Genomic DNA, 23,208 nt, shown 5'->3' with positions numbered 1-23,208 from the left:
AATTCAGAGGAAGTGGAGTGGATGACCCCAAATTTTGTTGGCGGAGGTGGCAAGAAAGTTGGGAATCGGGTAGAAAAAGCAAAAGCTGTTGGAGTGGTTGAGAGCGGAGGCTGTGAGCAGCGAATGCACCGGGTGGGGGGGACAAAGTTTTAGACGGTGGAGGTTTAAGCACTGAGTGCCTGCTTGAAAGTGATATTGTCTAACCAGATGCGCTTCATTCCGAGTGCGCTCTTTAGAGGGCTGTGGATACAGACAAAATCACCGGGTGAGCGGACCCCGACGCGGAGGGTGCAAAAAGAGGCAGCGATCTGGGATAAACGTGGGAGGGTGAATTGGGAGGAGGTGAACTAGCAGAAACTGAAGAAGGCCAAGTTCGCTTACAGGGTAGGAGGAGATGGCAAAAGTAGAAGGGCTAAGTAGTTGGGAATTAGGAGACCAGGAAGGAGTGCTTGATTGTGAAAGTAGCTGAGGTGAAGAAAGCTTTTCCATGCCCCCGCAGGGCAAAGAAATTAATCCTTTTCAGCAGTATTTACTCATACAAAATGATAGATATGAGAGAAAAACGGGGCATTGGAAGGAAGTTAGTGGTAGCTATTATAGGAAGCATGCATGGCATAATAACTTCATGATACTTGTACTAGTTTCAGGAACAGGTGTATATGATGGTGTCACTTGACTGAACAGTTTTCATTTTGGTGGAAAATATGACTACCCTATTGAGTGTAGTTTTGAATATGCTGTATTTAGATTTAAGCCTTATTGAACCAAGAGTGCAAGAAGGGAGTGACATAATCAGATTCCTGGTCTTTCTTTTACATTCATGTGATACTCGGAAATTAAGTTTCTTTTGTTTCATAGCCAGAAATATTTAGTGGAAAGCAAATTTTGAAGAGTTGATTGTGAGCAGTGTTCTCTGCTCTGCGACAACTGTCTGGTCCCTATGCTCACATTGGCTTCACATTTGCCTTCTCTCCCTTGAGTTTTCAGTGTTAAAACTGATCTAAATTGAAGACCCTCTAGGTAAAAGCAGCTTCAAAAACAAAACCGGTCCTGTCTGGTGTAGCTCAGTGGATTGAGCCTGGGCCTGCGAACCAAAGGATCATGGTTGGATTCCCAGTCAGTGCAGAGGCCTGGGTTACAGGCCAGTTCCCACCAGGGGACACAGGAGAGGCAACCACACATTGATAATTCTCTCCCTCTCTCCTTCCCTTCCCCTCTAAAGATAAATAAATAAAATATTATTTAAAAAAATACTGTATGTGGTTGGTAAGGAAGAATGTAATTCCATTTGTTGCCTTGGTTTTAACTTTGGTTGCAGCATATTATTTAAAACATTTCTTTTTTTTGTGAGAAGTTTAAACTTTATTCTGATAGCAGCATAAGATTTTAAGCAGAGTTTAAAATAACAAATATAAAGTATTACTGTCTTTTTGTTATTACCATACATGTTATTAGTATTCCTTGAAAAAGTTGAAGTGAGGAAAATAAAATTTAAAAAAATTAAAAATCTTCAATAGTATTTAAGACAAAAGTTCAAGTATTCTTAAATGCTGAGTGTCATTTTACTTTAGCCCTATTTCTGTCCTAATTATGCAATTTGTGCAGTTTTTTATGTCTGTCTTTTTAAAATATATTTTATTCATTATGCCATTACAGTTGTTCTATTTTCCCCCTTCATTCCCCTCCACCCTGCCCCTCTCCATCCCCCCTTTTAGTTTATGACCACCTGTCTCAAGTTCTTTAGATTCTATATTTCCCATACTATTCTTGCCCTCCCCCCTATCTTTTTTCTACCTACAATCTATGCTACTTATTTTCTGTACCTTCTCCGTCTCCCACTCCCCTATTGCTAACCCTCCACGTGATCTTCATTTCTATGGTTCTGCTCCTGATCTAGCTGTCCTCTTAGTTTGCTTTTGTTTTAGGTGTGGTTGTTACTAACTGTGAGTTTGCTGTCCTTTCACTGTTCATCTTTTTTATCTTCTTTTTCTTAGGTAAGTCCCTTTAACATTTCATATAATAAGGGCTTGGTGATGATGAACTCCTTGAATTTGATCTTATCTGAGAAGCACTTTATCTGTCCTTCCATTCTAAATAAAAGTTTTGCTGGATAGAGCAATCTTGGTTGTAGGTCTTTGGATTTCATGACTTGGAATACTTCTTTCCAGCCTCTTCTTGCCTGTAAGGTCTCTTTTGAGAAATCAGCTGACAGTCTGATGGGAACTCCTTTGTAGGTGACTGTCCCCTTAGCTCTTGCTGCTTCTAGGATTCTCTCTTTCATTTTAATCTTGGCTAATGTAATGATGATGTGCCTTGGTGTGTTCCTTCTTGGGTCCAACTTCTTTGGGACTCTCTGAGCTTCCTGGATTTCCTGGAAGTTGCCAGATTGGGGAAATTCTCCTTTATTATTTGTTCAAATAAGTTTTCGACTCGTGGCTGTTCCTTTTCCCCTTCTAGTACCCCTATAATCCGGATGTTGGAAGGTTTGAAGATGTTCTGAAGGTTCCTAAGCCTCTCCTCAGTTTTTTGAATTCTTGTTTCTTCATCCTTTTCTGTTTGGTCATTTTTTTCCTCTTTTTGGTCCACTCCTTTGGTTTGAGTCCCAGTTTCCTTTCCATCACTATTGGTTTCCTGTGCCTTTCCCTTCATTTCAATTAGTTTAGCCTTCATATGTTCCTCTAATTTGTAACTAAAATCAACCAGTTCTCTGAGCATCCTGATCACCAGTGTCTTGAACTGTGCATCTGAAAGTTTTGTTATTTCTTCGTCGCTTAGAGTTATGGGCTTTGGGGCTTTGAGATCTTCTTGAGCCATTTTTGATCGTTCGTGCTCCTTAAGTATGAGGAGCGGAGCCTTAGGTGTTCACCAGGGTGGGGCCACCCAGGTTGCTGGTTTGTGACGCTGTATGTGGGGGCGGGTCAGAGAGGGACAATAGCAGTCCCCTCTGCTGCTTCCCACCACTGGGGCCTGCAAGGTCTGTCTCACTGCTAGCTCCTTCACCGGTTTATCTGCGTGTGAATGTGTGACCATGGTCAGCCCTCAGTGGGTCTGCCCCCTACTCCACACCTGGGATCCACCCATGGCTGCTGGTGCACCTGGGTCAAGTGCCCCGGTCGGTCCTGTGGATCTTTCCTGCCCCTCTCTGCTGCTGGCTCTGCCCCTCTTACCAGTTTGGCTGAAGGGTTCGTTATTGTCAGACTTCCGTATAATTCAGTTTTCTGTGGTTTGGCTGTGTTTTTGTTGCTAAAACTTCGTTGTTTTTAAACTTGGTTGTGCGAGAAGGCGAAGTGCTTCCACCTATGCCTCCATCTTGGCGGAAATCTAAAACATTTCTTGATTTTTTTTCTTTTTCTGACTAATTGCAATTCTGTGGGGGTAGGTTGATAACCTCATGTGTGTTTTTCCGTGAATATTTCCATGCTTAAGTTAAAGCAGTGATTTTCAACCGATGTGGTATGAGAATTTTTAAAATATACAATACCTGACTATTTAGTCAGGAGCACTGACCTCTTTTCCCTTTGATGGTCAAATTAAAAAAATGGCAGTGCCAACACATTAGCTGTCCAGTGTGCGTGGGTCAAAATTATACTTAATTTTTTGTAAGATTGGCAAAAAATACATTTTTTGGTATTGCAGAATTTTAGTAATTAGTTTATGTGTGCCATGAGATGAAAAAGGTTGAAAATCTCTAAGTTAAAGCCTAAAAACATTAATACAGGGTACTAAAAGTCTTTAATATTACATATCATATAAAATAAGAATTGTTTTAGGATATTATAGTTATACCTAATTAAATAGATATGATGTAGATTCAGTTAAAAATAAACCATACTGTTTTGTGAAATTTACTCATGTGGTAAAAAGTGAAAAATGATTTTTGGTTGTAGAATTACAGCTATTTCAAAGCAATTAAGTACATATTATATGAAACATAATGGATTGCAGTTTATTTAAAATATAGTTTTATTCAACACTATTTAAAGTTCCATAAATATTTGGGTCCCTACTATGGTAGATACAGGGATATAATAGTGAATAATGAATAATTAAATTCTCAGCTATTATAATAATTCTAGTAATGATATATATAGCAAGCATGTCTGTGTGCCAGGCATTCTGAATGTTTTACATTTATTTGATAATACTTTTTTAAATACATATGTTCTCTTGTATTCACTGTATTAAAATTAGACTAATTTTACTTGTATCTATGTTCTGTAAATCCCTTTTTTGCTTATTAATGTTCACTTGGATCCTCTTCATTGTCCCAGTTTTTCTCTTAAGTAAATACTGTTTAGGAATCTTATTTCCCCCCAAAATGTCTTCCTTGATGACATAGAGGGTCAGGGCGTATATACTTCCTGAAAGAAATGGTAGAGCAAAGAAAGAAGTGACAACCTTGCATAGAGCAACTTCTCTTGGAAATTGCTATGTGTAAACTGGATAGGCATTTGCAAGGCCCTTTGTAGCCCTACTGTCTCATGTGCAGATCACTGGACCAGAATTCTGGCAAGTTATTTTTGTGGCTGTGTTGTCATTTTCATTTAGTTTGACTTTTTCTTTGCCATGCTGAAAATATAAAATAGGAGAGGAAACTTGAATTCTGTGCTAGAGTTTTTCTATCAGAATTAATAACCTAGTTTGTCCACTGCCTGAGCCTTTGTTATCCACTTACAGAGTCTTGGCTTTGCTTATCAGTTATTAAGTTATGAGGTCAATATGAAGAAAATAAGGTGCAAGTGGCATCTAATCATATTTGTTACTTTGTGACATGCAAGGGAATTAGTTTTAGGGACCAGGTTGAAGAGATTGGCTAAATGAATGCTGTATTTCCCAAGTTGTACTTTTTGTTTTTACAACTTAATGTCATTGAAATTGGCATGTTTTTATATCACTGCATGCATTTCATATGGTAATGTTTTTGCCTTTGGAAAACCTACTAAATAATATCCTAAAATGTATGGCATTTTAGAATAGAATATAGAAAAATAAAGCATTATAGGTCCTTTATACTGTATTTATTTGTATGCTCTTTATTATGATTAATATAGATTCTTGAAAGATGGCTGTTAAGATTTGTTTCATAAATTATTTTGGAAATTGAAAATTTTTTGTATAAATTGTACTTTTACAAATAAACACCCATTTATGTGCACAGAGAACACCTTATTAAAGTCCCTGTAATGTGACTTATTTTTTAAAGAATAAACAAAGAAAAGGAAAATGATAACTTTTTGTAAAGAACACTTTTTTACGTGAATACCCCCTTCTCAATTTATCTTTATGTTAAATGTGTGCTTTTAGACTCTGTCTAATAAAAAAGACCTACCTAACACATTGGTCACATTCATTTGTGAACTACCTCAGTGTATCTGTTAACTTGGTTTCTGGAATTACCCAATTAAAATTTTTAACTCTGATACTATTAATGTGTTTAACATGTGTGTGTAACTACTAAGTAAACTTGTGGTTATTTTTTTTCTTGTATGCTTGCTAAATAAAATTAAAAATAATAACTTACATCTGAAGACTTTATTTGGCTTTACATAAATCTTCATTCTTGTTGACTATTTCTAATTTTTGTTTTAACCCCAACAAGGTGAAAATTAAAGGGGCATCATGAAGAAGGAATATAGTATTAATTTTTGACTCAGAATTGTATGCAAAAAAACTCAAAATTCACAGTATGGCTTTTTCTATGAATGTCATTTTCTTTTTTTTTTTTTTTTTAATAACATTTATTGAGCATTTGTTATGTGCCAGACATTGTACTAAGTGCTTTGCAGGTATTGTCTTCTTTCTTTATTTATTTTTAGAAAGAGAGGAAGGGAGGGAGAAAGAGAGAGAGAAACATCAATGTGTGGTTGCCTTTCATGTGGCTCCCACTGGGAACCTGGCCCGCAACCCAGGCATGTGCCCTGACTGGGAATTGAACTGGCGACCCTTTGGTTCACAGCCCACGCTCAATCCACTGAGCTATACCAGCCAGGGCAATGTCATTTTCTAATGTATTCAGTAGCTTTGTTATTTAACGTGACTACGCAATAAACAATAATACAGAAATAGTTAAAAATTAGACTTGTCAAACTTAATCCACAAAATACACAGTATTTTTTTCACTATGGCAGCATTTAAAGATATTGTGGCAAATATAAGTTTACTTCAATGCTATTTTAAAGTGCATTTATTTTATTCATTTTCTACACTCAAGTTAGAGAACAATCCATTTAATTAGCAACAGTAGCTGATTCATTTTTCCTTTTTTTTGACTCCTCTTTAGGTCTATATTTCATAGCCTGAAGTCATCACAGAAAAAAAAAACAAACCTCCTTTATTTCTCTAAGAAGGAGATAAATTCTTGTACCACCTTATAAACTTGACAGGACACTTTATAACTGCATAGTAGCAAACTCTACCCCATAAGAGAATTCTAAGTAGGAAAAGTAGTTACATTGAATGTTGTAAATTTCTGTTTAGTTTGGGATTTAGTTTACTGGCTTGGTAGTTTCTGCATTACATTTTTTGTATTGGATATATCAAGGGTAGATAGTCTAATATTGGGAAATTTTCTGAGATTTCCCAAATAAAGGAATATTTATGGGCTAAGCCTATTTTCTTTTTTTTTTTTTAACTTTATTTTTAGAGAGAGGGGAAGGGAGGGAGGAAGAGGGAGAGAAACATGGGTCAGTTAGTTACCTTTCATACACACTCCATCCAGGGACCGAACCCACAGCCCCATCCTGGCCATGTGCCCTGACTGGGAAGTGAACTGGTGACCTCTCACTTTGTGTGATGATGCCCAACCAACTGAGCCATACTGGTCAGGGCTCCACCTACTTTCTCATACTTAGACCTATAAGGCTATTGAATGATAATGACACCACAGCAATGCAAAATTCTGCAGAACTTTAAGGATCATTTAAAAAGTGAAGTATATGAGTGAGATCATATGGTATTTGTCTTCCTTGGATTGGTTTATTTTGCTTAGCATAATCTCCATGTCATCCTTGCCGTTGCAAAGGCTAAGAGTTCCTTTTAGAGCTGTGTAGTATTCAATTGTGTAAATGTGCCATATCTTTTTTATCTACTCATCTACTGATGGGCACTTGGGCTATTTCCAGATCTTGGCTATTGTAAATAATGCTGTTATAAACATAGTGGTGTATGTATTCTTTCTGAATGGTGTTTAAGGATTCTCAGGTGTTTAAACATTCCCAGAAGTGGGATTGCTGGGTCAAACAGCAGTTTGATTTTTAGCTTTTTTGAGGAAACTACCGTTTTCCACAGTGGCTGCACCAGTCTGGATTTCCACCAGCAGTGCACTAGGGTTCCCTTTTCTCCACATCCTCACCAGCACTTGTTGTTTATTGATTTATTGATGGTAGCCATTATGGCAGGTATGAGATGATACCTCACTGTAGTTCTAATGTGCATCTCTCTGATGATTAGTGACATTGTTCATTTTTTTATATGTCTATTGGCCATTTGTATGCCTTCTTTGGAGAAGTGTCTATTCAGGTCCTTTGCCTATTTTTTTAAATCCTCACCTGAAGACATGCTTATTGATTTTAGGGAGAGGGGAAGGGAGAGAGAGACAGAATTTAAAAATATTGATGTGAGAGAGAAACATTGATGAGTTTTTGTTCTGTACATGCCCTGACTGGGGATCCAATCACAACCCAGGCATGTGCTCTGACCAGGAATCCAACCCTCGACCTTTTGGTGTACGGGATGATGCTCTAAAAGACTGAGCTGCACAGGCCAGGGCACTTCGCCCATTTTTAAATTGGGCTATTTGTATTCCTGGTGTTGAGTTGTATAAACTTTTTTTTAATAGTTCATTTTTCTGTGTATTTTCTTCCATTACCATTTAGCCCCCCCCTCTGTACCCCATTCCCCCTCTACCCAACCCCACCCCCCACAATCTCTATATTGTTGTCCATGGCCATGAGTTCTTACTCTCTTTTGCTTGATTCCTCCACCTCTCTACTCCCCCACCCCATATAAGTTCTTTATGTATTTTGGTAATTAGCCCCGTATTAGATGTATTATTGGCTAATATGTTCTCCTGTACAGTGAGTTCCATTTTCATTTTGTTGATGGTTTCTTTTGCTGTGCATAGATTTTTAGTTGGATGTGGTCCCATTTTTAATTTTTTCCTTTGTTTCCCTTGCCCTAGTATAATGTGGAATCTAAGGGATAAAATAAACTGATAAAATAAAACCAGAGGCTGGATACATGACAGACCTCAGAACGGAGGATGGCGGGGGGGGGGGACTGGAAGGCATTAGAGAACATGCATGCACACGTGCATAGCCCATGGACACAGACAACACTGTGATGAAGGCTGGGGGTGGGAGCTGGTGGAGGGGACCAAAGGGGGAGAAATGGGGGGGCAGCAACAGTGTCGACAATAAAAAAATACAGTTTTATGATGAATATATCTTATATTTTAATTAAAAAAATTGTTAACCCATGAATTATGCATGTAGCTTGTAGGTAACTAGAATAATGAGCTAACTTATTATAGAACAGTTTGTTTTTCAATTGTTATGGAAAAGAGTTTACTTATTTTGGGATATTTTGAAATTAGTGTCATTTCAGGAGAAGACTTCATTAATTTATCGATAGGACTCTGAAAACACAAGCTGGAGGCAGAACCTATGTTTGGTTCTGCCTTTTGGTTTGTAGGAAAGATAGTTTTGTGGCAAGTGCTCAAATAATTATGGAAAAAGTTATTTTTGGTCTTTGTGTGACTTCTGCCTTAATATAATAAAAGTAAATCATTTGGGATACAGACAATAATGTGATACATGTTGCAATAACTTTTCAAATATTTTAAGGACCAGCTACAGAACTGCGCCAAAGAAAAAAGCCAAAGTCTTCAGAAAATAAAGACTCTGCCAAAGAAGAGAAAATTGATGACACTCCCATTCCTGAAAGAGCTCCAAAATGTAAGTCAGACTGATTGGGTGGAGTTTTAATGGTATTGCAAAAATACGGTTGTGCTGGGTAATATATTTTATATTATTATTTTAAAGGCATAAACAGGTTTCTAATTAAGATGTGGCGATACCAGTCACCTTTCATTAGGGTTTACTGTAGAACAGCCTCTAAACCTCACTCATTTACAGCAGACGTTTATTTCTGATTAATACCACGTGTGTGGCTGCAGGCAGGCTGATGGGGCTCTGTGTATCTCAAAGGAGCAGCCCCTGTACAGGACGTATGTTTTTTATGGCCAAGGAAAAGAGCAAGAGGGCAGGCAGAGTCATGCAGGGCCTCTTTTTTAATTAAGTGTTTTTTAAAAACATTTATTTATTTAAAAATATTTCTTTTTGGAGAGAGGAGAAGGGAAGGAGAGAGGGAGAGAAACGTCAGTGCGTGGTTGCCTCCCGTGTGCCCCCTACTGGGGACCTGGGCCCCAGCCCAGGCAGGTGCCCTGACTGAGAATCGAACCAGAGACCCTTTGGTTTGCAGACCAGCACTCAATCCACTGAGCCACACCAGCCAGGGCAAGTGTTTTTTCTTTTAATGAAGGCATATTTTAGGTATACTAGAGAGTCTTCACATTTTTTGTTCAACTTAAAAAAAAAGTTATTATTGATGTTATAGAGAGAGGAAGTGGGGGAGAGAAAGAGAGAGAGAAACAACTTGTTCCACACTCATCCATGCACTCATTGGTTGATTCCTGTATGTGCCTTGACTGGGGATTGAACCAGTAACCTTGGCACATCAAGATAATGCCCCAACCAACTGAGCTAACTGGCCAGGGCCATGCAGTGCCTCCTGAAGTTTCTGTTGAATTGGCACACTGACACTTGTATTCATATTTAATTGGCCCAAGCAAGTAATATAATCACTCCAGAAAATGGAATGGAGAAGTAAGTATACTTTGACTACAGGGAAGCATCACAAGTCACTAGGTAGTGGGCAGGGATGAGGGATCCTTTTATAGGAAAGGACAGATAGTTTGCAGTAATAGCAGTCTACCATATTCTGTCTTTTTGGTCATAAATATTTTCTTCTCTCTCTCAGACAAAGAATATTTGTCACCTTCCCTACCCCAAGGAAGACACTTATCCAGTCATAATATCAGTCTTGAAGCCCAAGGTCTCCTTCTCTATATCAGGATTCACGATGACTCACTTTGATCCAGAGACCTATTAAAATAACAAATTGTCTGTTTTGTGTCATGGGTCCCCAAGACCACCTCCGTGTTCCGAGATTAGTTGAAGGACTCACAGGTCTCAGAATAGAGTCATTCATATCTATGATTATTACCATAGCTGCGATTTCTTACACTAAACAAATACAGAACGAAGTCAGCAAGAGTAAAGGTTTATGTGGTGAAATCTGCAAGAAACTAGGCACAGGCTTCCAAGACGCCTCTCCAAATGGAGACACACAGGACGTGGTTAAGTCTTTCATATTTTCAAACTTCCATGTTGGTAGTTTTGTCTTCCAGGGAAGATCATTAGTGACTCTGCTCAGGGATTTTATTGGCAGCTGGTCATTTACCTTCTGCCTCCTGTATACCAAAATTCCAGCCTCCCAGAGAAAAGCAGTAGCATGGACCACACTGTTTGTACAAACAGGCTAGGCAGAGTAACCACTCTTCTCCGTTGGAGAATGGTGGGACTCCTTCTCAAATCCAAGTTGCCAGGTGCCAACCAATAGCCTACCTTGCAAGCAGGACTTTATTTTCTTTCTTTTTTTTTTTAAGTTATGGGGATCTCTTTAATTAGAAATTTTTTTGTTTTCTTTTTAATCCTCACCCAAATACATGTTCATTGATTTTAGAGAGACAAGAGAGAGTGAAACACTGATTGGTTGCCTCCTATACATGCCCCGACCAGGAATCAAACCTGCAACCTAGGTATGTGCCCTGGCCAGGGATTGAACCTGCAGCCTCTTGGTACAGAGGGCAATGCTCCAACCAACTGAGCCACCCAGCTTGGGCAGACAGGCCTTTCTTAGCAAAGCAGTGGCAGGCCTGCTGTGCTCATTCTTTACTGCCCACGCCCCTTTCCCATTTCATGTTGTTGGACAGAGACTGGAAAACCAAAAGCCTTTCATTCAGGGAGAGGAAGAGGGGCGTGCACATCTGCCACCGGTCCACAGCAGTTCTGAGATCCTGCGCGCTGAACGTGAGGCCTCCTTACTGTGAGGTAGGGACTGCTCCTTGATGAGGCCCCAGTCGTTTTCCTGGCTGTAGCTTCTCAGTTTATTGTTCCCTGCGGCTCCACTCTCTAGAGGTTCTTCCTTTCCCCTCGTCCCCCTGAACTGCACACGTCTGAAGATGGCGTTGGGGAATGTGCCATCGTTAGGAGTTGAGCTTCCTCAAATTCCTTCCTGCCCATACAGGCCCATTTGTATATATTTCCTCTAATAAGATAAAGGCAGTAGGTCACCTACAGATATAGTTCAGGGGCTAGCAGGGAGAAGACTTTGGAAGCTGGAAAAATAATAGTCCATATTAGGCAGTGACAAAACATTTCATAAACTTTCCTGCAAGTAAAACTTCCCTGTAGTTATCTTAATAGTAACTTTTTATTATCAGGTAACAATATTGCAAGATAGAATGTTATTAGAGTCTTGGTTATCAGCTGCATTTGATCACAGGAAAGAGGAATTTAGAGCAGACTTGACCTACGTGCAAGCAGGAATGAAAAGGAAAATAAGAGAATCCAAAATTTTTGGGACTTGTAGTGTTGAAGTTAGAACCACGTGTCTTTTTCAACCAGTAAAAAGATAAAATTGAGAAATATTTTGAGTAGCAAAGGCTGTGTAAGATGAACTACTAGTGCAATGACTGAGTCAAGGGCATGGTTTTCACGGTTTGCTCAAGAGTTTGTATGGACTAAGGTAGTTTCTAATAAGTTGGATAAAGCACTCAGGGAAAAGTAACAAAGGTATGGTCACACAGAAGCTTGATAAACTCAAAATATGTGTAGTTAAATCCTTGCGAGAGGTATATGTAGAAAAAATTGTGGTATAGTTATTGGAATATGAAGTTGACTGGGATCAAATAAATAAAGCCAACAGAATTGTTCTTATCTTTGTAAAAGTGAGCAATTTAATTTAAAAAATTAAGCTATAATTGACATACAATAAAATGCACAGAATCTTAGGTGCTTAATTAAATAAATGAGCTTTGACACTTGGATACAGCTGAAAAAAGATACAGAACATTTCTATTATCCCAGAAAGTTCCTTTGTATCTTATTCCAGTAGGTTTCCTCTATAACCCCCAAGACAACCAGTCTTCTGATATTTTTCAATATTGATTAACTTTGCATGTTTACAATTTCATATAATGGAGTCATATGACATGTGTCTGGCTTCTTTCACTTAGCTTAATATGTTAACCTGTATAATGATTTTGAGATTCATTCATAATGCTATAAATGCCTATCCCTTCTCTTCTTCTTGAACATTTGAGTAGTTTCCAGCATTTACCTATTATGAAAAACACTGCTATGAACATACAGTCTTTTCGTGGGCATCTGTTTTTATGCCTCATTCAGGGGTGTCCAACCTTTTGGTGTCTCTGAGCCATACTGGAACAAGAGTTGTCTTGGGCCAGCACCTTAAATACACAAACACTAGTGAAAACTGATGAGCAAAAAAAAGGTTTTAAGTAAATTTACAATTTCGTGTTGGGCTGCGTTCACACCTATCCTGGGCTGCATGTGGCCCACGGGCCTCGGGTTGGACACCACTGCAAGTTAGGTAAACACCTAGGAGAATTGTCAGCTGAGCTTTTGAGAGACACATACTGTCAAAACACTGCCAGCCTAGATGAAAAAATACACAGCTCTTCAGGTCTTAAAATGATGTGTAAGTCCCTAACTTTCTTCATGCAGGAAGCAGGCTCTTACGGGAGTATCTTTTTGGAGAAGGAGTGAATGTTTTTTGCCTTTGGGAGGGAAGTGAATGTCTGTGATTAATGAGGCTGAGCCTGGTGATATTGCTCCCAGAAATGTGCTCCCTTCGCTAAAAATGGCTTATACATTCCTTCCCGTTGCCATGTGATTTGGAGTGTCTCTCTGAAGCAGAGAATATTTTCCTACCCCATTGTCAGGCTTATCAGTGAGATTTGTCTGGGCCAAAAGAATGAGAAGGGAAGTAAGTGGCAGTGGGAAGTTCTGGGAACTTCTGGGAAGTTCTGCCCAGAAACTGTAAGAGGTGTCGTATGATTCTGCCAGTTCTCCTCTTTTCCCCTGTTATGGGAACAGCATGTCCCAAATAAGGATTGATCCCAGTTTGGAACTCTGAAGAAGTTTCACGTAGAAGATGCACAACAAATTTGAAGTCTTGGAGTTGGGTGGAAAGTTACAGCTGACCTGAAACCCACAAGTAGTGAGAGTGAGAAAGAAACCTTTGTTCTGTAAGCCACTGATAGTTTAGGGTCACTTTTTTTTCTCTCAGCAAAGCTTGACTAATAGAGTGGTTATTTAAAACATTTGGAAAAATACAGGATAAGAAGGAATATTAAACAATCCAGACATAACTACTATGAAATAGTATTTTAACTGTGTCTACAAAAATGTATTTAGGATAGAAAATACGGGAAAAGAGAAAAGTGTAATAAAAAGTATATGAATGCCATGTATAAAGGGACCATGGACATGAACAGCAGGGTGGGGAGTGGGGGATGGGTGGGGCAGGGGAGAGCAACTGTAATTGAACAATAATAAAATTTTAAAAGTGAATGAATAATTGCAATAGATATAACTACTCTTAAAATTTTGGCAAGAATTACTTATATTTTTTGATGTACTTTTATTTTTTGTAAAATTGAATCCTACATATCTTTTTTTAACATGTCTTTAGCTTTTTCCTGTGCTTTAAATATTACTTAACTTTGCCCTTTATTATTGCTATTGATATTTATGTAGTGTTCTTTTTCTTTTCAGCATTTTACAAATGAAGGTACTAAAGTACACAGAAATTAACCATTTAGGATGGTTTATGAATAGCATAACTTAATTAGAAGTCAAATTGTTTACTTTTCAGCTTTCTAATTAAAATGATAATTTTTAAGGCCATAATTTGCAGGACCCAGAGCTCTTTCTCTAAAATATACACACATATGGTGAACACTGATAACCTGACTCCATCTTTTACTCTTTCAAAAAGCTTTCAGAAACAAAATATTTACTGTTAAAGTAGGGCATTTATACAGAGATGCTCCTCAATTTACCATGAGGCAATATCCCATAAACCCATCGTAAGTTGAAAATACCATAACTGGAAAATGCATTTAATACCACACTGTAGAGCATCGGTTGTTTACCCTCGAGAGCAGGCGCCTGCCGCTGCCCAGCATCACGAGGGAGCATGAGGCCACATGTCTCGCACTGGACAACGTCAGTTTCAAAATTTACGGTGTGGTTTCTACTGAATGCGTATTACTTTTGCACCATTTTAAAGTCAAATTGTAAGTAGGAACATTGTAAGTCAGGGAGTGTCTATATGAGGTTTGGTTGAATATATTTTTTCTGATAGCACCTGATAATTAGGATCATTTTGCTATTGTATGAGACTTAATTAAAAAAAACAGGAAAAGATCCATGTTTAGAAATTTTGAAAAACTTTTGCCAAACTTTCACCATAAATAAGTTTTCTGTTGTTTTTTACTGAGCTCTTACTGTCTGCCTGGTCAGATACTTTACAGATGTATTGGAAACAGTAAGTAAAAACAATTTTATCATACCGATACTAATATTGTATGTATGAGGTAGTGTTTTTCAAGCATTTAGAATGTAATTCATAATAAGTTAGTCATACCTAACTAGTCTTTAATGTCTCTAGTATACTGCACAAGCTAACATGTATAAAATCATGCCTGAAAAATAGCTGAGATTTTAGTTTTACTAAACTAATAAGTCAACAAGTTGACTTTTATACACTTTCAGTGATTTAGTAACAGAACACTGGGCTTTGGATCCTTAGGCCTGTGTTTGTACTTAATGGCTATAGCAGGGCCAAATCCTCCTGTGTATAAAAAATCCAAATCATTTATTGTCATTTCATCAAGAGTTTGTCATATATACACAACAGTCGTATATGATGTTTTAAATACATAATCATCAAGTCACTGAATTGTACCTTTTAAATGGCTGTAGTTTGTACTATGTAAATTATTCCTTAATAAGGAAAAAAATATCAGTAGTAATTCTGAATGAACCCTTTTTTTAGATATTTGGAAGTACATTTCAGTTATTCCTTTTTTAAATTAATAGGCTTTAATTTTAAAAATACATTCAATTTATAGACGAAATGAGCAGACAGTACAGAGTTCCCATGTTACCACCCCCACCATACACACACAGAGCTTTTCTTCTTATTTAATATTAGTATGGTACACTTGCTACAATATTAATGAACCAATATCGATGCATTATTTTAAACTAAAGTCCATATTTTATTCAGAGTTCTTTAGCTTTAACCTCATGTCCTTTTCCTGTTCCAGGGTCTCATTCAGGACACCACATAACATTCGGTTGTCCTGTCTCCTTAGGCTCCTCTTGGCTGTGACAACCTCTCAGGCTCTCCCCCAGCGGGAGGACCTTGGCAGTTCTGAGGGGTGCTGGGCAGGCGTGTGGCAGGAGGCCCCTGCTGGACTTTGTCTGCTGTTTTCCCCGGGATTAGACTCAGGCGATGGTTCGCGGGGAAGACCACGGAGTTAGAAGGCCATTTTCACCATATCATATCAAGGCTACATACCACCTTTTGACTACTTTTTCTTTTTTAATAGAAGAGTGTAAATATAAATATCATCTACATCTGATTGCTTTTAATATGCTTTTTCAGATGTATTATGTCATCGCTTTGCAAAGATTTTCATTGGCTGTCTTGCTGCAGTTACTAGTGGTATGATGTATGCTCTCTATTTGTCAGCATACCATGAGCGGAAATTCTGGTTTTCCAACAGGCAGGTAAGAAGAAAGCCTTCTGAGCATATGGAAGTTGTTTCAGTATTGAATATTAATTTAAATAATGTGCTTTCCAGGGAGCCAAATGCTATGTGTGTGATAAGTGTGACAAGTGCTTCTCATTTACAGCCATTAGAAACAAAACAATATAAAAACTGCTTTGAGAACACTCACAGTATGAACTTGGAGAGTTTTAATGGGATATATTTTAAGGCCATAGAGTAGCAACTGTGTGAGAGCTTCCCTTTGTGCAATTCATTTATCAGGGACTTTTGGTGACAGCAAAATGATAGGGAGTTTAGTCAGCTTTTTAGTTTTTAGAAACAATGAAAATTTCAACATCAAAATATGCACAAATATCACCCATTTTTATTACATAAAAATATTTTTATGTAATAAAAAGATTACAAAATCATAAGCATGTGATGCTGTAACATAATATCACACTCAAGCACATCATATGACATTTAAGGTGAAATGTTCAAACTGCTGTCCCTCTCATGTGAGATATTCACGTACCCTACCAACCTCACTCGGGTGGTACTTCTGCTGGACCCTGTATTTTTAGATTGCATGATTAGAGTGCTTTCGGGGGGTGAGGTGGGGATGATTAACAAGCATAATAGTATATATTAAAATGTTACCTTGACCTGACGCAGTAGCTCAGTTGGTCAGAGCGCCATCCCCATACGCTAAGGTTGTGGGTTTCATCAGGGCACACGCAAAACTCAACCAATGAATACGTGAATAAGTGGAACAACAGATTGATGTCTCCCTCCCTCTCTCTAAAGTTAATAAAAATTTACATAAAAGATGATGCTTCATGCTAGTATGTTTAATATTTGGTTTTAAATTACGTATATTCCACACAGACTCTTTAGTCACTATAATTCATAATTCATTTGGCCTCTGATAAGTTTGTTTCCAACTTACCTTCATAATCATACATGTCTGTATTACACAAAGTTCATGGCTTTATCACTTGGTACTAAAGGGTTTTGCTTTCTTACTTTAACTGTTCTTGTTTTTGAGCAAGTAATCAAGCGAATGTTCTTAAGCCATTGATTTACCTAATACAACCAAAACATTTAACTGAAAAATTACCTGTATTGGACAAAAACTATTATTGAATACTATAGCATATCCTATTTCCTTAAAAATGTTACACAGATTAACTATTAGTAGTTCTCAGTACTGAATGTACAATAAAATCATCTGGGAGTTTTCAAAACATAATCTCCCTCACAGATTTGTAAGTGGAGGTGAGGAGGCAGGGAGTGTCTGGGATCAGTATAGAATGAAATATTTCCAAGCAGTTCTGTGTGTAGGCAACATGAAATTTGAAACAACTGGAGGTTTAAAAATACAGAGGGAGATGCAAGTCACTCTCGAGTTGGCCCACCTCCACTCAGACACACAATTTTTGCTTCTTTCACAGCTGCGCCTGTGCCTTGGCCTCTTTCTTTTTCTTTACCTGAATGAAACTTACTTTATTTTCAGACACACATACACAAAAGAAAGAAAGAAGGAAAGGAACAGAGGAGAGGGGAGGGGTGGGGAAGAGCGGAGGAGAAGAAAGGAAAGGAGAGGAAAATATAGAGGTCATTCACCAAGCACTGTGTTTTCAAAGTATGGTGTATGAGCCAGGAGCATTGGCATTACCTGGGAGGTTTTTCAGAACCGCAGAGTCTCAGCCCTGCTCAATAATCAGAATTTACATTTTAATAAGATCTCTAGGAGTTTCATATGCACATTAAATTTGAGAAGCACTGATTAAGAGTTTACGTCTTTGAGACCTTAGAAACATCTGTTTCCATTCATAAATCATTTTAAGGAAATTTGTTTAGATTAACATGGTCTAAATGAGAGAAAATGTTCACTGGTCACAGTGCATAATACACTGAAACTGAAAAGTCTTCCAAAGAAACCCACTTCACTTTGTTTAATATAGCCAGCTTATCAGTTTATCCAGCTATAGAACTCTTTTTAGGTAGCATCCATTTATATCTTAGGAAGTTCTGTTGATTAGACTTTGGGGAAACTGCTCCTATAGCTTTTGTTTTTGTATTAATTTACAAATATTATACACGAACATAAATTTTATTCCATCCCCTAACCTCCGCCTCTCCACTTTGGCAACCGTCCTCTTGTTCTCTGTGGGTCTGTTTCTATCTTTTTCTATCATTTATTTTTTTAGATTCCACATATGAGCTAAATCATACAGTATTTGTCTTTCTCCTCTGGCTTACTTCACTTAGCATAGTACTGTAGGTCCATTCATGTTGACCTTACGTGGCAGTGGCCTGTGTGTGCCACACTAGTTTGGCAGGCTGGTAGGAACTGAGCAGAGGCTCACGGTGGGTGTCCAGGGCAGTGTCCTGTGGAGCAGGAGCAGGTTCATTGGTCCGAGGCCAGAGTGGGTCCTGATGATGTGATGGAAACATGTTACAGCGACCTTGAAGGCAGGCCACAGCAGCTGGCTAGGGCACCCGCCCAGTCTGTGGAGGTGGAGGGGGATGTAAACAGTGGCGCTCACTGGCACTTAAGGTTTCGCGGCCTTCTCCTTGTATCTCTTTCTCTTGTTAAGCTGTGCATTCAGTCCTCAGTTGTCTCACAGGAATAATTACTCTCTATATACATCTATGTTAAGAGTTTGCTTGTGGAAGGGGGCAAGTTCAGTGTCCTCCTATGCCCCTGGTGTCTTGGACCTCTCTAAAAGATTAGATTTATGAAACCCCAGTTCAGCAGGAAAGCACAAGGTTTCCTAATGTTTTTGACTACTCACATGATTGGTTCTGTATAGCCTAGTTTTCCGGATTTTCAGATTTCTGTGTCTGGAAGTTTATTTGAAAAGTACTGATTAAGTACTGGCTGCTCTTGAGAAGTACTAATTAACTGCTTGCTGGTCTGTATACATAGGGAAATGAAAATGCTACTTTCTTCTTAAACATGTCTTTTTATTATGGACTCTAACACCTCAACCATTATTTTTTGTTTTCTGCCTTACTATTTTTGCTGTCCTTAGGGCATTTCTTTTGATCTCCTTCTAGATTTTCTTTGTATATAATATGTAAATGACTTAATGAGTTACAATTCACTTTAAACCTTAGGTATTATATTAAAATGATTACCAGATTATTAAAAAGTTTAACCTCATTAATATGGCCACTAGTAAATAAAGGAAAATTCAAACACATCTTTGAATAAAGGGGTAAATAAATAGCATTAGCTTAGATGATGAGCGAGAAGAAGATAGCAGTTGAAATGTAGAGCACTGGTATTTCAATAACTGTTATATTTTCTTCTAGGAACTTGAACGGGAAATCACATTCCAGGGTGACAGTGGCATTTATTACTCTTATTATAAAGATATGTTAAAGGCACCTTCATTTGAAAGAGGTATGATAACTACATTTGGATTTTAAATAACAATATTTTTCTAAAACAAAGCATTGGCCCTGACTGATGTGGCTCAGCTGGGTGGGTGTCATCCCACAGAACAGAAGGTCGCTGGTTTGGTTCCCAGTCAGGACACTTGCCTGGGTTGCAGGTTTGGTCTCCCATCAGGGTGCATGAGAGGCAACTTTCTTTCTCAAATCGATGTTTCTCTCCCTTTTTCCCTCCTTTCCCCTTTCTCTAAAAATTAATAAATAGTTTAAAATAAAACGTTTTTTTTTACGTGGGAACCTTTGAGTGTGGAGATTTCTCAGAATGTAGGTATTGCTCTTTCTTGTACTTAACAAAATAATGGGGAAAATGAGGCACAGAGTGTTATTTTGAGGTAATTGACTTGATAATTTTAAATATTTAATGACTTTTGAGGAACATGTTTAGTTATAAAAGCAGAGTAAATAATCTAGAGAAATATTTTTCTTTCTTTAGGTGTTTACGAACTAACACACAATAACAAAACTGTATCTCTGAAGACTATAAATGCAGTGCAACAGATGTCTCTATATCCAGAACTTATAGCCAGTGCTTTATATCAAGCAACAGGTAGCAACGTATGTGTTTTTCTTTTGACTGTACTATTTATTATCTCACATACTTATGAATCCTTAAAATTACTGATTCGTTCTGTTATCTCCTCTATTTTTTTCCGATTAGGAGATTATTGAGCCAGTATATTTTTATATTGGTATTGTTTTTGGATTGCAAGGAATATATGTCACTGCTTTGTTTGTTACAAGTTGGCTAATGAGTGGAACCTGGCTAGCAGGAATGCTTACTGTTGCATGGTTCATCATTAACAGGTAAGAGATCTTTTAAACTAAGTTTTAGAGCTTTTTCTGTCTGTGGTTGGCGGTTCTAAAATTGTTCCCCCTTCCCCTATCCCCATTATTCCTGGGAATATGATGAGATACTATCCTGTGATTGTATCATTTTATGTGGCATGGTTGACCTTAAGGTAGGAAGATTACCTGGTGGGCCTGATCTGATGGTATAAGTCTACTGGTAAAAGTGGACAGCTTTCTCCAGCATGTGCAGAAGGGGAAGTTAGAGATAATTCAAAGCAGGAGAAGAGTTTGCTGTTCTGTTGCTGGATTGAAGTGAGGCGGAACTGATTTCTCCCAATAACCAGTGAGCTCATAAAAGGACTACAAATCTGTATGAGAACTGCAGCCCTTGCTGATGCTTCTGATTTTAGCATAAGAGCCCCTGAGTAGAGAATCCAGCTGTGTTCTGATGGGTTTATTAGCTAATAAATCTGTGCTGTTTTAAGCCACTACATTTGTGGTCATTTGTCATGCAGCAAATGGAAAATAATATACCTACCTTGTATCTCTCATTTTTCTGACAGTGACATTGGCATATATGGATATACCTTTTCTGTCCACTTTTATTTAAAATTGGTGACATAAGCTTCATAAAAAGAAGGGGCATCAGGTACATTACTATTAAGTTCACCACCACCACAGATTCAATGCTACTCTATGACAGTATGCTTTGAATTAATAAACCCATTCTTTTTGATGATCAAAGCAACCTCAGTTGTTTTTAATTTATTTTTTAATTATTGATTTTAGAGAGAGAGGGAAAGGGAGAGAGAGAAACATCAATTTGTTGTTCCACTTATTCATGCATTCATTAGTTGCTTCTTATATGTGCCCTGACCAGGGATCAAACCTGCAACCTTGGTGTATCAGAACAGTGCTCTAACTAATTGACTACCTGGCCAGGACCAGTCTCAGTTCTTTACTAACAGATAGGACTTCTTTGAATGGATGGGTGGCTGGAAACATGTCATAAGAATTTTCTTGCCCTGGCTAGCGTAGCTCAGTGGATTGAGCACAGGCCTGCGAACCAAAGGATTGTGGTTCGATTCTCAGTCAGGGCACATGCCTGGTTTGCAGGTCAGTTCCCAGCAGGGGACGCACAAGAGGCAACCACACATTGATATTTCTCTCCCTCTCTCCTTCCCTTCCCCTGTAAAGATAAATAAATAACATCTTTAAAAAATATTTTTCTTGACATTGGTCAGTGTCAAAAATGTATTCTTTGAATGATGGCATTCTCCTTCCTTCTCACAGTATTCTGCCCCCCACCGTAACACTTACTATGATTAAGTAATTCAAAATGAAACTACTTCTGTTACACATTTCTTTCAGCAATTGCCAAATGAAAAATATGATAATACTAAGGGGGACCCAAAAAACCCTGGAATTTTTAATAAAAAATTGGGTATTTATTCCAACATGTTTAAACTTCAGTCACCTTCAAAGTACTCTCCATTTGATGCAGTACAACTGTCGAGACATTTTTTCCACTGCTCAAAAGAGTTTTTGGACTCACTGATTTTGACGCCTTTTAGTGCTTCTGCTGTTTTTTGTTTCACCTGTTCCACACCAGAAAACATTTCCCTTTGAGGAATTTTTTCATCTGGGGAAAAAAAAGTCCTAGAATACTTAGCTAGAGAGGGAAGCCTATAACAAGAGGCTGGCCCTCCAGAATATAATCTGGGGGTTTTTTGGGTCCCCCCCATACTCTCAAGTTATTGAGAATCAGCATTAAAGGCTATTGTCTCTTATTGGGTTTTGTTTTTATTTAGAGTCACATGCTGGAACAATTTGATATAAGGAATTTTTTAAATCTCGGAAGTTCTTGAGTATAGAGATTCAGTTTGTGAGTTAAGTGTATTTCATCTTTAAAATACAGGGATGACTCCCTGGCTAGTGTGGCTCAGGTGGTTGGGCATCGGTTGGGCAGTGCCCCTCAAGGTGCAGGGTCGCCAGATCGATTCCGTGTTGGGCTGGTTGCGAGAGGCAACCAACTGATGTTTCTCTCCCTCCTTTGTCCTCTCTCTAAAAATAAATAAAATCTTCAAAAAAATACAGGGAGGAACCAATCTTTATTATTACAAAAGCAATATATGTATATTGTGGAGAATTAAAACCAGCATAAATAAAATAATAGCTTCACATTCCCACCATCTAGAGATCACCTAGCATTTTTTTATACCTCAGTGTCTATATGGCACTTGGGTCATTTTCTATATGAATTTGTATGTGTATATGTATATATGTGTATCCCTGTATTTGTATATTTTTTTTGTCCAAAACGATATATATTGCACATATTGTTTTATGTGTTGCTTTCTTTATTTGGCAATGGCTACCTTTTCATTTCAATAACTTTGTATCGTAGTTAATACCCAATCTGTGTTATAATTTCCTCCATCGATCCCAAAATGCCCTACATAGCTAGTTTATTCAAACAAGTGTTTAATCCAGAATCACATGTTGCATGTGGTCGTTATGTTCCCTAATCCTCACTGAATCCAACATTGTCCCTTTTTTTATGGCAATGGGTTGTTGAAGGGACTGACTCAATTGTGCCACAGAATGTCACACCGTATGGATTTCTCTTGTTTGCTTGTGGTGTTATCTGGCTTTATTCTTTATTTCTGTGTTTCCACAAACTAGAAGTTATATTTAAAGGCTTTCCAGACAAACATTTCTGGTTGGAACCTATTGTAGATGATAGTGTTGTTTTACATTCTGTGACATTAGAAGAACGTGGTGTTTAGTTGGCCCACCCCGAGTGAGTTGAGGTTGATTGCTGCTGTAGGGCATGACAGGCCAATCTCTGCATCAGAAGGCTGGGTTTTCTCTTAAGACTAGAAGATAATCTGTGGTGTTTGGGGCACCAGGTGAATTTCCCTATCACCATTAACTATTTACTTAATGGCTGTAGCTTCAGTTAGTAACCTTTGCTGGAATTAGTGACTTCACTCAGGTTCATAAAATTCTATTTTCCTGTTTTC

At 38.1% G+C, this 23,208-nt stretch overlaps 1 protein-coding gene across 2 annotated transcripts in view; it reads left to right on the top strand.

Annotated features, from left to right (window-relative positions):
- Nucleotides 1-23,208, top strand: part of DPY19L4 (dpy-19 like 4) — a 71,832-nt gene that overhangs the window by 253 nt on the left and 48,371 nt on the right. For both annotated transcript variants that reach the window (XM_053661014.1, XM_053661013.1), the window contains exons 2-6: nucleotides 8,844-8,954; nucleotides 15,823-15,947; nucleotides 19,253-19,343; nucleotides 19,827-19,948; nucleotides 20,052-20,197. In XM_053661014.1, the coding sequence (XP_053516989.1) occupies nucleotides 8,844-8,954; nucleotides 15,823-15,947; nucleotides 19,253-19,343; nucleotides 19,827-19,948; nucleotides 20,052-20,197 (595 nt within the window). The remainder of the gene's footprint in view (nucleotides 1-8,843; nucleotides 8,955-15,822; nucleotides 15,948-19,252; nucleotides 19,344-19,826; nucleotides 19,949-20,051; nucleotides 20,198-23,208) is intronic.

This window comes from Artibeus jamaicensis, unplaced genomic scaffold (genome assembly GCF_021234435.1).
Source record: "Artibeus jamaicensis isolate MK-2021 breed Jamaican fruit bat unplaced genomic scaffold, CSHL_Jam_final scaffold_916, whole genome shotgun sequence".
NCBI lineage: Eukaryota > Metazoa > Chordata > Mammalia > Chiroptera > Phyllostomidae > Artibeus > Artibeus jamaicensis.
The sequence above is the reverse complement of the archived record's forward strand: the minus strand, read 5'-3'. Positions and strand labels throughout refer to the sequence as shown.